Source organism: Numenius arquata, chromosome 14 (genome assembly GCF_964106895.1).
Source record: "Numenius arquata chromosome 14, bNumArq3.hap1.1, whole genome shotgun sequence".
In the NCBI taxonomy this organism is placed as follows: Eukaryota; Metazoa; Chordata; class Aves; order Charadriiformes; family Scolopacidae; genus Numenius; species Numenius arquata.
The window spans coordinates 3,580,272-3,596,764 of NC_133589.1; the positions used below are offsets into that span (position 1 = coordinate 3,580,272).

The 16,493-nt window shown below is 36.7% G+C and overlaps 1 protein-coding gene across 1 annotated transcript in view; it reads left to right on the top strand.

Annotated features, from left to right (window-relative positions):
• SDK1 (sidekick cell adhesion molecule 1) overlaps positions 1-16,493 on the top strand; it is a 403,349-nt gene that overhangs the window by 111,488 nt on the left and 275,368 nt on the right. The window contains exons 2-3 of the mRNA XM_074158262.1: positions 7,699-7,858; positions 13,531-13,637. Of these exons, the coding sequence (XP_074014363.1) occupies positions 7,699-7,858; positions 13,531-13,637 (267 nt within the window). The remainder of the gene's footprint in view (positions 1-7,698; positions 7,859-13,530; positions 13,638-16,493) is intronic.

Here is a 16,493-nt window from a genome sequence, read left to right on the forward strand (position 1 = left end):
TTTAGGTTAATACATCAGGAGCTGCTTGAGGCTCAGTTAAAATGATACCAAGTCTTTTTTTGGTTTGGTTTTTGTTTTTTTTTTGAGGGGAGGGGGTTGTTTTTCTCCTTGGCTGTTCTGCTAAAGAAATAAATTTTAAGAAAAGAATGATACAATTGCATGTGTGACAGTCCCAGTATATTTGGGGATAACCAAGAGAGTTGAATTTTAAATGCAGTGATGTTACCGACCACTGTCTTTTTTTCTGTCAGAATCCAGATCCTGTAAAAATTCTCTTTTGTGCTTCTGCAGACCCTCCTCCTTTCAGTTCTGAGTGTTTCTAATAAAACTCAGGAAATCTTTTCTCAAAAGGGAATTCTTCTTCAAGATGTGATCCTGGAGTGATTGAAAGGGTGGTCTTTAAATAGATGGCAGTGTGTTGTGTTAGGGAGTAAGATTTTCTTTTTTAACATAAAAAAACTGCTCTAGCTTTTTCCTGGTGTCTCATCTCAGCCTAACATGCAAATATATTTTTGTAGTCCATCTAAAGCTCTTTGTGGGGGAAAATGGAGGAAGCCTCAGAGGAATTGTCTGCGCCTTAAAACAAGGTAGAAACATTGGAAATATTAGAACAGGTTTTCCTGCAGCAAGTCATTTTGTGGGGTGTGTTTTGGAACTCTAAAAGTTTCAAAGGGAATGAATTCTGATGTTTGTTCTTTTAAACAATACGATGTATTAGTCAAGATTTTGTCTATTTGCATCAAGGAGTGAGGAGCTTAGAAGCAAAATGGAATCTGCAGTGCCATTTAGGTAATTCTGAGATAGACAACTGATGCTTCAATTTAAAAAAAAAAAAAAAAAAAGAATTTTTAATTAAATCTACTTAACTATCAGCGTGAAACACTCATTCTTGCCACTTGGGACTCCTGTTCTATTGAATTGTTGAAAGCTAATCATAACTATACATTACAGAATGTTTAGTTTTCCTCTTGGGATGGCGTGCAACAGGTATGCAATCTGCAGTTCAATATTTTTTCCATCCAAATCAAATATATGATTGGCAATTACCCAATAACTAACTTGCCAATTAGTTATTTGACCTATTCAAGGCAAAAAAAGTTACCCATTGAAATCTTGTCTCCCAGTGACTGTGCATTTAAAAGAAATAAATGTCACTTATTCTAGAAATATGTAGGTTTCCTCACAGAAATTGCTGAGTCCTAAAACAATTTAATTCCATCCCCAATTAAACCTTTAAAAGCACTATCCATCAACCTCAGCTGATACTCTATTTGCATTTAGAGATTACAGTAGGGGTATCGAACAAGCAGGTTATCTTTCTTATCTATAGGAGGACAAAAAAGGGTAGTGTGGGCTCATTTACTTGACTTATGAAATTGAGGAAGAAAGACTGATTTAAATACAGTTGCTTCAGTATTATTCCAATATAAAATCAGATACTGTCTTTGATAAAAGTTCAGGAAATCCATTTTAAGGGAATGTTTTATACCATTGTGTGAAAATTCTTAACTACGGTAGTATATTTGAAAAATAACCTGATATTTTAATGAAATATTCACTGTGATGCATCAATCCTTTCAAATCCAGGCTTAGAATGAGGTAAAATGCAATTTAAATTTAATTGTTGTACTTGGTGATTTATGTCACACTTCCAACCAAGAAAATTTGAATCTCAAATATCTGATATTTTGGGTAGAATAGCCTTCCTGCAAATCAATACTGTTAAAGTGACTGAATGCTCTAATGTATGTTTGACATTGTTGACAGTTTATGAATAGATCATGTTCTAACTTTCACAGTGTCTCACCAATGCATTTTAGAAGGTTTGAATTCAAAAGAAGATTGATTCGAATATATCTGAGTTCAATCTGACGTCTTGGTGCATTTCCCAAGATTTACTATATAGTAATTCCTCTGTTATTCTTACGCTATAGAAGCTATTGAAGTTCATTTCCACAAGAGAATACAACTTGCATCCAGACGTATGCCTGCGTATCAGGAACTAAGATTATAATATTAAAAGGTCCTTTTGAAAAGGAAAAAGAGAAAAATCTTTCCCATATCCAACTTGGGAATAAGAAGAAAACGGTCCGGATCCCCCCGAAGGCTACGGTTCCCAGCTGTCAGTCAGAACAGAGCAGCTCCTACCCAGCTGTGAAAGTCACAGCCCAGTTTTAATCTCTTCTTGATGCATTCTGCTGTCCCTACTTGTACCTACTTTCTTTGGATTACTGAGAAGATTCTTCCTGTCTTCAGTTTGGGTTTTGGGTTTCCTGACTCTCCTTTCCTTTTTAATTTCTCTATACTTCTGTATTATGCATTCGATCCCCTAGACAGATCGTTTAAAATGCTCTTTTTGTGGCAGTTATCATTAACCTGCCTGAAGATGGCTCACATCCCTTTTCCTTGCAAACAGGGAGAGCAAAAGCATTTCTGTAGTGTTGCTCTTCTCCTGTGCTGATCTTTCAGCCTCCCTATGTAAATTATTTATCTCATCTCATTTTCCTGAAAATTCCTCTGAGATGTTCTGGTTTTTATTTTTCTGTGTCAGTTGATTGTAGCTTTAGACATGCACATGAAGACAGGGTGATGTGCATCATGCTTTGACTAGGGACTAATAAGCTAAAATCAATATAGGCGTGGTTTTTAATCAACTAATTGTATTTTTATTTGGGTTTAGTGAAAAATGTATCTCAGAAAAATTTATTTTCTATCTCATATCTGTTGGGTGAACTGAGCGATGGAAAGACAGCTGCTCAAAGCAATTTGTTAGTGGCTGAGCTGTATTTGCTCTGACTTGCTCATTTATGGACAGGTTAATCTACTTTTAATATGCAATAATGGCTCACCTAAAAATGACATTAAAGTAGAGATATGTAACAAAGACAAATAGTAATGGCAGTGGGGATCTCTTAACCTGTTCTCTGCACTCACTACGTTATTCTTCCTCTGAGTGTGCTCGGCACTACAGTAACTGCTTTTCTCAAGATGTAAACACGTGATTTTTACCTGTAACTGTTGATATCTGACATTTCTGGAGATAATACTGAGATTTTACCAGGGTAGTTGCAGCGCTTTTCACTGCTGAAGGTGTTGTGGTACTTCTCTGGAGTACGGTAACTTCCCTTTCCTCAGTAGGATAGAGGTGTTCAAGATCAAATTGCATCTTTAATTAAAATACACGAATTCCTGAGGGATAGGACTGCGGGACTGCTTTCAAGATCTTGTAGCACCTTGTAGTAATTGAAAGGTCTATTTAATCTGACTTTGGTTTATGTATTTTACAAATGTAAGCTGTTAGAGGGCTAAGAATCATTAGCCAAATTTCGTTAATGGGTTTATTAGAGGGTATGTTTGAGGTCCCTGAGATGGTTCTCTCCTCAGTTTCTGAAGTCGTGTTCATTCACGCCATCCTTATGAGATTAGGTTCCCTTGGTAAACTAATGAGTAGCAACTCTTGGAATTTTTTTTTTCATTCTCTCTGTACAGTCAGAGAATGCCTTCTCCTCTTACATGTTTTATTTGTAAGTTTGTGCCTGAACATGATTTTCAGGGAGAAGAGAGTATGGGCGAGCTCTCAGCTTTTCTGTGACACATCTCATCTGCTAGGGCTGGGCAGGAGCCCAGAGCAGATAACAATTGCATACAGCACCATTTTTATATTTAAATATCAGCATTAATCCAAACAGAAGTGTCTGGGCATTGTTGAATTAGGTCCTGAAACTATATTTTGAAATAAAATCCATCTAAGCTTTGCATGTACCAAAGAAAGAAAATAGACGGGCCAACCTGGCAGTATAATGGAACTTGTGCAGTTTAGTGATGCACAAAAGCAAGGCAGACATGTTTGGGGGCTAATTTCCAGATAATTTTGGCATATTCCATCCTATTTTTCTTGAGATTTACATAAAAATAAATCTGCACTATTCTTTTAAGGATACTAGTTAGGATGTTAGGAGTTTGGTAGGCAGACTTAATGACAATTTGTGGCAGCTGTATGTATGTGTAGATGTGCATCCTTTCACTCATCCTTGCAGCTCAGACTTTTTTTTTTATTATTAGTTTTATTTTTAAAACAGCGTAGCTGAAGAGCCAGAGAGACTGGAAGTATTAACACATTTAGCATTTAGAAGAAAGCAACAGTGTATAGTATGAACTCTTGCTTTTTTTTTTCCTTTTTTTTGGTAGGCAGAAAACTATTTTAGCTGAGAATATTAATTCCAGTATTTTATTATCCCTGATTCTTTTTAGTAGCTTTTTGCTCCATCCTTCAAGAGAATAAAAACTGAGATGCTCTCATGGCTTCTAAACCCTTGATTCGCCAAGGTTACCCTTATGGTGAGCCCTTCCTGTATTTAATTAACGAAGTGTAGGTATCTCATACCTATTAAAGGACCTTTGTATCTTCCATCCCTCAGTTCCAGTTCTTTTTGAGATGGCTTTCATTTTTCTTGCCAATTTTCCTGTTTCCCTGGGATGCTCTGTAACAACCAAACTTGTCCTTGTAGGTCCGATTTAAAGTTCTGCTTTTCATTCCAGCTTCAGGATGTGAAGCTGAGGGTGCAGCCCCCTTTCGATCACGTGTTTGCGGTGGGAGCAGCCTCTGCCACAGAAATGCCAAAGTCATCAAAGCTTTACCGCTACCTCTCTTCATGGAATCTTTGCTCAGTATTTTATTTTCATTTCTGCTTTCAGGGAATATTTAGTGAGCTCTGATTACATAATTGAATTTGATAAACTGATGTTATGTGATTGATGAGAAAGTCAGGAATAAAAGATTAGAAGATAAAATTACTTCAAGGGTTTAAGTAAATCTTCCAGAGAGCTGGGGTAATTTATAAAGCATGCTATATTCTTTATAAAAATATTCCCCTGGGTCTATTAAATTTTAGCTTCTACCAGAATTGGATTGAGTTTTGAGAATCATTTTCATGTAATACCGGCTTGATTGTGATACTTTAAATGGGAGATAGCTCTGAGTGGGTTGCAGCATCACTGGGTTTGGAATATTTGAGTAGGAAATGTAGGGCTGAATGACAGACTTGTGGGCAGCCGTCTTCGTCTTTCAAATAAATCATTTGTTCTTGGAAAGACGTAAGGTAGAAGGAGTAAGTGGATAATTCAGAGTGAAATAATGAAGGAGGTTATGCTGCTTGAGTCTTTAAACCACTGGAAAACAGGATCAACAAATTACTCGGGTAGAGGTTTATAGTGCAGGTACCGCTTTCATTGTAATCTCCCCGAAAGGCTCAACTTTCCTCAGGAAGGAATAGTTTTACAAGTTCTATATGAGCCTCTATGTCCCAGCAAGTAAATGTCATTGTTTTCAGGGGACGTGTCACTAATCATTTCTGTTTACCAATTGGGCTGTGTTACGTCCCCTTCCCCTAAATACCAGCACAACTCCCTGCCGCTGCCTTTTCATCTCCGGAGGAAACCTGACACCTTTAATCTTCCAAGGGTAGAATGTCTGTCTCATAACTCCTTTGGGAGACTCCTGAAAATATATGTGAGGCCTCTGAAAGGATTTAACATTTCCTCACTTGTTTAGAAATATTGTTCTAAAAAATTGCTTTTTGCTCTGGGTAAAATAACTGTATTTCACACTAACATTGTCTAACTCTGACTTACATTTTTCTTTACAGAATTTTAAAATATTGGTGGATTTTACTAGTTAGGAGAAAATGGGAATTGAGAAGATGTCTTCATAAAATTTGCAGCCATTAAAACAAAAAAAAAAATAGCTTTGCAGAATATAATCTCAGTCATGTAATAGAGTGGAGAAGTGCACAAAAAGATCTTTGGTTTGCCTGGGACTATCTGCTGGCTTGGAACTGTTCCTGTTTTCTCTTACGTTGAATTGTCATAGCTTCCTGTATATCCAATTTCAAGAACATATTACACTAGCCATTAATAAAGTTGTTTGAAAAACAAATTGTTTCAAATGCTGCAAATCGGAAAAAGGGCCTTACTTCAAAATATGGGGTTTTTTTAATTCGGTTTGTTAGGTCAGATTTTGTATTGCTTTAAGGTGATGTGCTTTTTATCTGCAGAGATACAGCTTTCTGAAGTTAAATTCTAAAAACTAGGGAGACAATTTGTCAAGACAAAATCATCCGATGTGTATGCAGCTGATGGTCAACTTTACAGCCAATTGTAGCAAATAGTTTGGTGACTGTCACCCTGTGACCAGAGTCAGCCGAAGCCCAGCTGCTGCCCTAGACCCTCCCATCAGGCTGATAACGAGCCACTGTGTTGCTGCTGAGTAATAAAACTTCCCTGATAAGAGGCAAAGCACAAGATAAGGGCTTGGAGAGGTTGCCATCTCCAGTGCTGTCCCAGTCTGCAGTGAAACACAAGGACACCTTGAGAGCCACCAACACCCCTTGCCTTGAGCTCCTTCTTCCCTCGTGTGTGGGGGCTCTCTTGTGGCTGTCAACTATTAAAAATTAGAGTTTGTGACCTGATTCAAAAATTTCAGCCGGCCTTGAATAACACGTGAGGTCACTTCCCCATAAACTGGAAATGAGAGCTTAAACTCTTTAAATAGCAACTATAAAAATACCCAAGATTAATCTAAAATAAGTTTTAAAAGAAAGATTAGCAATTTAACTAAATGGTTAGTTGCACTGGGACAACATCTGTGTATCTTTTTAAAAATTTATTTGATATATAAAATACACACAGACTGCACTCCTAAAAGGCAGAATGCAGTAGCGTCTACCTATTAAAGATTATTCCATATTTTGGTTTAAATCTCTGACTTTGACTGTAACTTGTGTATTTTATATATCTGCATAAACATGTTAATTTTGGTTAGAGAAGGTATTTGTAAACTTGTGAGATTAAGTCTGTAGTTCCTACATAGTTACAAGTAGAAATTTGATGCGTAAAGTGTGAAAACCTGCATCTTCCAGAGGTGAAGAGGGGCAGGTCTCCAACCCGTGTAGACTTGTAATAAATCTGCATTTGAGAGGAGCTTTGGCAATTTACCAGTCGAGAATTTTGCTGCTTGGAGTATTTTGAGCATTTGTGATCCACGGGAGAGCGAGAGTTTGAGACTCCATGTGACCCTTGAACATTATTGAAGTACCCTAATTCCAAATCCGTTAGTGGTTTCAGGTAATATAATTTAACACATTTTTGGTTGGCAATAACGTTGAAAAACACATTAATCTTGCGATTTCGTGAGGTGTTTTTTTCTAAATTCTTTTTTTCTATCAAAATTCTTCATTTACCCTGCGACTTCTCCTGCTGTGATAATCATTTCTATCCAAGATTACTCTTCTGGTTTCTATTCAAGAAATAATAAAAAAAAAAAGCTTTGAGTGGATTTAATCCTTGGAGAGGAGAAGGAAAAAAATAAAAAGCCGATAGGGCTGTTCGCTGCCTGCCACAGTAGACAATGCTGAAATTCTTATATGTACCGGTGGTAAATACGGACAAAAGCTTGTCTGAGTGGGCACTTCTCTTCTAAAGACGAAGGTCTTTACCAAGGACGAAGGGTATCAAGATCTTGTGAGTTCTGCTTCTAAAGATAAACCTTAGTTATGAATATAACAGCGTAAAACTTAACTAGTGAATCACATTGTCTCTTGTTTTACAATGGCCATTTTGAGAAGAAAAGAGCTAAATATCGGTGGCTTATACAATACTTGCTTCGATAGTTTACAGAGCCATTTTCCCTCTGTTTTTCAGATGACATTGCACCGTACTTCAAGACTGAACCAGGCTTGCCCCAGATACACTTGGAAGGAAACCGACTGGTCCTTACGTGCCTTGCCGAAGGCAGCTGGCCCTTGGAATTTAAGTGGTTACGCAACGACAGTGAAATAACCGCCTACTCCAGTCAATACAAGTAAATAAAAGCTATATAATAGTCTTCTCTAAGTGTAATTGCAAAACACCACCAAAGCAAACACCACCACCCCTAAAATCTGCAATACCTCAAACCAGCTTTGTAGATACTGATACCTTTACAATGTTTTTTATCATGAAAGACGACTGTTTTTTTGTAAACAAATAAGATCTCTATGAGAGACTCTCTTTTGCTAAAAATGATACTTCATACTTCAAAACAAGGGTCCTAATGTAGAATTTTAAGTACCAAAAATGCTTTTTGCTGGAGGTGTAACCTTACATGTATTTGTAATAAATAGCAGGCATATTCCGTAATGAAACGATACACATGATGTGCTGCTCGTCCTTGAACAAAGCTAAGCTCAATGGGATGGTTCTTTTCAATAAAAGCTAGAAAAACCTGGTCCATTTTATATTGCATACGAAACTTTCGGTTCCATTTCTGAGAATGCAAAAATTAACCTCATAGTTTAACAAACTGTTCTTCTGTGGTTATGCACTTTGCTCCCAGGACCTCACTGACTCTCTCCCCGTTTCTCAGGACATTCCATCAAGCGGGAGAAAAACCAGACTGTGGCTGATCAGAGCTACGTTTCTGCTGATGGGCAGCAGATGGCTGGCCATAGTGTAAAACAGCTGAGCTTTGTTTGCTTTTCTTTAATGGGAGCATTAACCTCATAGAAATTTATAGAAATATAAGTATTTATACAACTTATCTGTTGCTTTCAAATGTTGTTGAAATTACTGAGGGAAATCAGAAGTTATAAGGGGTGGGGATGTGACAGAAGAGCCCTTGTGTAACACTTGTATCTTTAGTAAACGAAGGTAAATACTGCACTTTTGTAATTACATTGCTTACAGTAGGGAAAAGTTGTGCTCCATCACTATATAGACAGAAATTAAACTATTCATTAGTATAAAAATGCAGATAATGATATCAAGTTCTGTATTGTTACACAAGGGAGTCCATAATTACTTTTCTCAAAGATTTTCAAAATTGTACCCTCACATTACTTCCATTTTCAATATTACTTACATTTATGAGAGCAGTAGGTAAAAACATTCCTTACATAATGTTTTTAAACTTTTTAGGGTCATTTAGCACACACAGTATTTAGCAACTATTTTTTCCAGCCAAACATATAGTTCTATGTGAACTTTCCTAGAAATTAAAGACTTTTGATTTAGATGAGACCACTTAGTCCTCAGTAATTGCTTCTATTAATGGTTGCTGTTTTCAAGCCTTGAGATAGGCTGATACCTCAAAATGAGCCATATGCACATATAGAAGAGATTTGTGAATACTTTCTAGAAAATAAAAAAACCCTCTAATAGCACAATTAGTCACAGAGGGTTTGAGCATCGCTTTGTGTAAATGCCACTTGTTTCCATCAACAGCAGCAGAGTTTGTTGCAGTTTCCTGGTAGAAGGAGCTGACAACAGCTCTTTAACTGCACACGGTGCTGAGAAAGTAAGACAAAGAAATGGTGTGGGAGGACAAAAGACAGGAACAAAAAGCAAAGGTTAGAACTCAAGCTCTGTAGATGCGCTACTCGTTGAGAGACTTACATTTCGGGATACCAGGAGAAACCTGAATAAGAACGTGTGACATTTTGAAATTAAGATTAAAATGCCATGATATTTCTTAAATAAGTGCCCAGCCTAATGCAAAATTGTAATTATACCAAGTATTTTGGGATAAGTTAGAATCAGTGTGTTGGAACACCTTTCCCAAGCTGGATGTAGATGTATCTGTACACAGTACCTTATTTCTTATCATTGGACTTAGTCTAATCAATGTCAGGTTATGATACAACTATATTTATTAATTTTGCATTTTTAATGTTGTTCTTGTTTCTATTTCTAATTAAAACATATGTTGCAGAGGTGATTAAGAAGATTGGAAACTACTGGTTTATAATAATAAAATAACATTGATAGAAAATACTAATTTAGAAGTCTCAGCCCTACAACTACTGCTGTTCCACAGTCAGAGAGAAGCCGAACGGGATTTTGATTCTCTAGAAATGCAAAGCGTTAAGCTTCCAAAAAGGATTATATGGCATAGGTGCATTAGGATGAATGAAAGCAAGGAAAATATATGCTTAGACATAAAAATTCCAGTTGCAAAATTTAAACTTTGACCCCGTAATAGTTTGCTCTGCAGTTCTCTTGCGTAAATACTCTGTTTAAATGCATGAATCTTTCCTGTGGAAGTGACTTCTGCTGCAACTTGAATCATCAATCAAAGATTTTTGGCAATTGATATTACTCAGTGTGTCTCAGTTAAAGTAATGTCTATATTGTAACGGGCTGAAAATATTCAAGGCTTATTATAGCACACCAAGTGAGTAAAGAACTAATTGGAGTCTTTGAATTTTGACATTGGTGACCCTGAATGAACAGCTTTTCTTTGTATAACGATGCTGATTATGTGCAGAGCCTGGCTTTTATAGTGACTGCGCATACACTAGTTTGTATTAAGAATTTATAAAACAACCTTATAAATTCTTTGTGATCTGAGATACATGTAATGAAAACAAATCAATATTGCTGACTGCAGTAGCAATTTTGGTTATGTCTATAACTTAAAAGTCTTTAAAGTTCAGGCATTGACTTTTTTCCTTTTTTTTTTTTTCCTTTGTTTTCTTTTGAATTAAGTTCTGGACCAGGTGTGTCTCCCATACCTGGCCTGAAGATATTAATTTCTTTGAATTTAAGAAGCTAAGGTTATGTCTAAGCAGCAGTATACTTTCCTCCCAAACTACTTAAAATTACCTGGTTATTATATTTGTGTTTTTATAATTGGACACATTTTAATTTTATTCTGTATAAAAAAAAGTTCTATCAGTTGATGCATAAATCCCTTCTTTTAAAAAAGTTTGAATAGATACTAAGTTAAAGGACTATCTAATAAAATACATGTCGTTTTAATTCTGTCTTCACAATTACGGCTATTAAAAACCTGTAGCCTATAGGTTCACTTTTAAAACTTAGAGCATTTACAATTAAAATGAGGGTGTACATTTGAAATTAGGAATGAAACCTTGGGAAGCCTTAAGAAAGCATTAACCGGCATTTCTCCTTAGTTCTTTAATATCACTTCATCCTTTAGCTCTAACTCATTGTGGTCCTGGGGACGGAGCATGTTATGCCCTGGAAGATTCCCCTTGAAGGTTTCTTTTATGTCACTTTACATCTTTCTATAGAAACTTTCTAAACAGCCAGTTTCTGGTGGGCTGTACCCAGAGAAACTGTCTGGTCTGACTTTCTAAAGTACTTGCACAGATGCCCAGAAACCTTAAGTAGCCTCCTGGCGTCTATACAATGGGAAGATCTGTCTTGAAAGTTAGAGTATAGATAAAATTAAAGCAAAATTATGTCTCGTCTCTGTAAAAAATTGTATTAAGCTTTGATATAAATTCAATCCATGGAAGAAAGCCTCATTTTGAATTTAGAAAGCGCTATTTATATCTCTTCTTGCCTATCAGAAAATAAGTAGAATAGTGAAAGCATAGCACAAAAAGCAGTATTTTGAGTGTTAGTGCAATAGGAAAGTATATTTAAAAAAAAATAATCAGGCATATCAGGTGCATATAGACTGTTTAAAATTGTAAACACAGAATTAGAAATTCCATTAATACCTATTTGTCTCTTGCTCAGGTTTATAATTTTCAAGATAGCCTCAAATAATTTAAACATATGTTCTATCACCCTTTTTTACTTTTGTTATTTAATTCTTCTAATTTTGCTTTCCTTACCCGCACAGTGTTACCCTGTAGGTCCCCTGAGAAGCCAACTGCTCAGTAGGTTTGGGCTGTCTTGGAATTTCCAAGGTAGAGGAGGTTTTCACTGCAAACTGTTAAAAGGGTTTCTTTTCTTCAGGCAATATATTAAGAATGTTTCCTGCTGAAACATTAATAAGTCAGAAAAGAAAACCAAAGTAGGACACTTGTGATCTAATTGATTTGTTTTGTCCTAGTAGCAGAAAAACTAACTCTGCATTACTCTCCTGGTACAGATGAATGCTAAAGAAAGAAGCCTTGAATTTTGGCTCTATTTAATAGAGAAGCAGAGGAATAAATGTTAGTCAAGTACAATACTCAATCTTTATGGGAGAAAGAAAAGCTTGTTAAGCTATAAACTATTTGGTAAAATGAACTGTAAAAAAGAATTGTCAATATTTATTTGTAAGAATCTTAATTTTTTAATTTTTTTTTTTTGGTAATGATGTTTTGTAACAACCATCTGCCTGGCAGAGAAGGAAATCATTCTGTAAGGAACTAGGGGAGCCTTATGTCCTATTGATTCCTATCTTATGCCTTGTATTTTCACCTGTTTTCTCACCTATTTCCTATGGCACACTCATCAGGCAAGGGGCAACGTGGCTAATTATCTACTCACTGGCCAGCACATATTTGTGTGCTGATTGTTAGGTTTACTGTAACTTCCAAACAGAGCACTGGTTTGAGTCTTCCTTATCTGCCCAGTAAAAATAGTCATAATCCCTGGAGAAAATTTGCCAACTGCTCCAAAAGAGGTCGGGAAGAGTCAGCTTCAGCACCGGGCAGACAGACCATTGCCTACAACTCATGTACAAGGAGCAAGGCTCCCCTGGGAATCACAGGAGATTCCAAAAATTTGTCCCTGGTGTTGGACTCTGTTTTAATTCACTGTTGGAGGTTGTCTGACCTATTTGCTATAGTCTATTTAATTGTAATTATAATGCAGTGATTATAGTCTTCATTTATCACTTAAACTAGATTTCTTCTCCCTCCTTTGTTTTTATGCTGTCTGATCCTGCTCAGATATTAAGCTCTGTATGTGGGTGTGTATAGGATGTGTGAGTGTCAGAAGAGATGCTTTCTTTAGTGGAATTAAATTTTGAAGATTAAAATTCAGCAGTATTATTTTTCCTTATCTTTTCATAAAGACTTTCATTAATCCTACCATAATATCTCCAGAAGGTGACCGGGGGAATATGCGCTTTGATTAATGTTTGTTTAATGCAGGATTATATATAGTATTCATGTGTTTTATTCACATTAAAGCTGTGCCTATCAGCTCATTTTCACGTTGAATAATCAGATAGGGTTGAATGAGGAAGGTGAGCATTAGTGGACTAAGTGACTTTTTAAGTATAGTGAAGGACAGAATAAGTATAACCCACAGTGCACTGTGTGTCTTTTCAGTATTATTCCGAGTTACACTGGTCACACAGTGTAGTCGACATCTGGTTTTCATGGGAGAGCTTTGATGTTTCTTCCAAGTCTTCCTAATGCCTACATTTAGATCTTAGTCTTCTTGTGCCACCTCTGAACAAAATACCAGACGCCTTTGCCTTGTGAGTGAGGGTAGATAAAACTAAGGAAAACATTTAAGTCTGTATTTCAAGAGAATTCATGAAGAACTAATTATTATTTATCAAATGCAGATCTTAAGACTGAAAGATACTTTATGCATTTCAAGTATTTTTTTTCTTCTCTATAGTACAGACAATACTGTAGCCAAAAGACCAGAGATTCTATGAGAATGGTGTTTGTAAGAAAAAATACAATAAACATTTGAGGCTGTGTAAAATCTTAGAGGAGAAATAAGAAATTGCACGTAAAGTAGCATTGATCTGCCTTTAGGAAGAAATGGACTATAATTCTGCATTTTGTTTTATAGGTACATCATCCCAGCTCTGCAGAGGTCTGATGCTGGCTTTTATCAGTGTGTTGTACGGAACAGGATGGGGGCGTTGCTGCAAAGAAGATCTGAAATTCAAGTCGCATGTATGTATGAATAGAAGTTATTCTGTCATTCGTTAGCTAACCATCTGAAAAGTTACCAGATAAATAAATAAATAAAGAAATATGACAGGGGAGGATATCTGAAAGCAAACCCTATGGTGGAGATAGCTCCATGAAGATTTCAGGTCATAATTCTTGTGATACAAAATAAGCAGTTGTTTCACAGCAAAAACCTTGCTAACGAAACTTTAAAAGTCTGTCCTCAACACCTTTCTGAACCAATGTTTGGGCCTCTTCAGTTTGTACTATGCAGAATTTTTCAGAGTTGTCCCATAATTTGATATGTAACTTCCATTTGGAAATGTGAAATTGATTTTCTCAGGAGTTAGTGCTAATTAACATGACCTAAGAAATGACTACATATTCTAATTTCTTCGTTTTCAGTTAACACATAGAAAATATAATCCAATTAACTCATTTGAAAATAATCATAAAATAAGGCCTTTTTTTTTTTTTCAAAGTACAAACATAAAAAAAAAAAGACAGATTTGTATACTGCCTGTGAGCAATCCAATACGTGGATCAAATTTCTCTTCCTCAGGGTCAATAACTGGAAATTCAGTAGCAGTAAATGTCACTTGATAAGTGGAATTTAGATAAATTGAATTATTTATTAGAAACCCAATTCCAAGGAACTGATTCAAGTTAATCACTATGTAATGAGGGAAATTACATGGGATTTCCTGTGTTTTTGAAGTAAAACCAGTTGCAAATTGTACTATGAAAGTTTTGGTATCATGTTCACCACTTCACTGTGTTACAGTAAATTATGTTACCACGTCTGGACTGTCAGTAGTATCAGGAATTTGAGGTTTGATCTCTCAGTGGGATTGGTTCACGGATGCTGGGAGCTCATGTAAAAATCCACCACTGCTAAAATGGGGTTTTCCTTCCCTGCCTTCTACCAGCCCTTACACCCCTGCTGTTTACTCCTCCTGACCCTGTGCTCGCTCTGACGCGTTAGACGCTGGCAAGGACTTTTCTGACTGTTCTTCTTCTGTTTTAGTGAATTATATCAGGTCACAGGGGATCTAGTGAAACTGGTGCGAGTGAGAGTAACTGACTGGGGTGGGGGACCCCAGCAAGGTGAGCAGAGGAAGGTGGAGCAGGGAAAAGTGAGGCGGAGACGCTTCTCCTGCAGCAATGAGCTGTTACATGAGTTTAGATGCCTCTGGAGTTCCATCTACAGGTGTGGTTTCAGGGGACAAAGCCTTTGCTAGCAGTAACGGGGAGACGTGCCCATTTGCTCCTCCATCCCACTAATCGTTCCCCGGCTTGTCCTGCGATGTAGCACACTATCCCTTTGGGTGCCACAGGAAAACTTGTTTGTGCAGCTGTGAACTGGGAAACTTCTCCAACATTTAAAATAGAGTAACAATTATTTTGTAGGGTTTGTTAAAGTAGTTCTTCCCCCCCCAGTCTGATTCCCTCCACAGCTGTAGAGGCGCAGCGGAGGGAGCAATTCCCGAGGAGGTACTTGTGGGAACAGTAGGAAGAAGGATGAGCAGGAATACTTTACCTTGATGCTGCTGCTAAAGAATTTTGTCTCCTGCAAAGACAGCTTTATTCCCCCCTGAATGAGGGAAAGATTTGCAGTGAAGTGTTTTGTTTCTCCAGGCTTTTGTGTGTGTGCTTGGTTGTTCCTGAGAGAGAAAGCAGTGCAATTGTTTAATTTTTTTCAGTTTAAATTTTTGTCCCCATTTAATTTGTAGTTCTGCATTGCTGAATGAATCTATAAAGCTATCTCTTAAGACTTCTCTGTCTGAATTAAGCAGTCTATTTATTTATTTATTTTATTTTCACTGATAAAGGTACTGAGACAAAGCAAAGCAGTTCTTATATGACTTGGGAGACTTTTGGCCTTGAACATAGAGTGACCTATATGGGTTCTATAGGAAAACTTCTCACTCAGACTTGCACTTTATTCCCACGGATAAAAGCGTTCCACAGGTTTTAAATATCTTCTTTCTCCTCTACCCAGGGCAGCTACTGATACACTGTGATTGTTTTCTGTATTTTAACATTTTTGGTCTAAATTAATTGATTTAAGCTGTGTGAACATAATGAAGTACCTGATAGTTTGCCATATTTTACTTTCTGATTATTCTTGAAGACACATTGGAAAGCAGCACTCCAAGGGGTGACTAAAGTCTCCTTATCCAGTCATCAAGAGTTACGGGGAACTGTATGTTAGATGTTTAACTTGGAAAGGTTCACAGGAAATAAACTATTTTTGCCGTTGGATGCAGGATGCATCCCAGTACACTTAAACTCACGATCTCTACTGAAAAACTGAGAGGCACAATTATAATATACATCGAGATAGATCTGAGGTATTTTCCGTGTCTGAGATCTCTGGAGTAGCAGGGAATTGGTTAAATAATGTAAAAAATGTTCTCAACACATGCTAACGTATTACTTAACATAATGGCAGTAGATATTTGTGAGAAAACTGCTGAGTAAATCTTAATTACAGAATGGGCTTAAAAACTCCTGGATTGTGAAGACTAAAATAATCATATGACAGTGAAGTTAATTAGATCCACCTACGCGGTTTGAAACTTCTTTCAAGTAGATGATCTGATTACAGTTGTAAGAAATATGGAGCAACAGAGGAAGTACAATGCTGATTATGTCTGAATAACTAACTTGAAAATCACAAAGATGATTAAAGCTTCTTTAAAATACCATGTGTTTTTAATTTCTGCTCTTGTTCTGTCTCTTCTCATCTCCTGCCATCCACAGACCGGCTCGGAGTCTTCTATGTTTCAATGTGCTTTGCTTCCCTCTCTGCAGCACAGAACTTGTGTAGAACCCTGTGGTCTTTAAAAAAAAGAG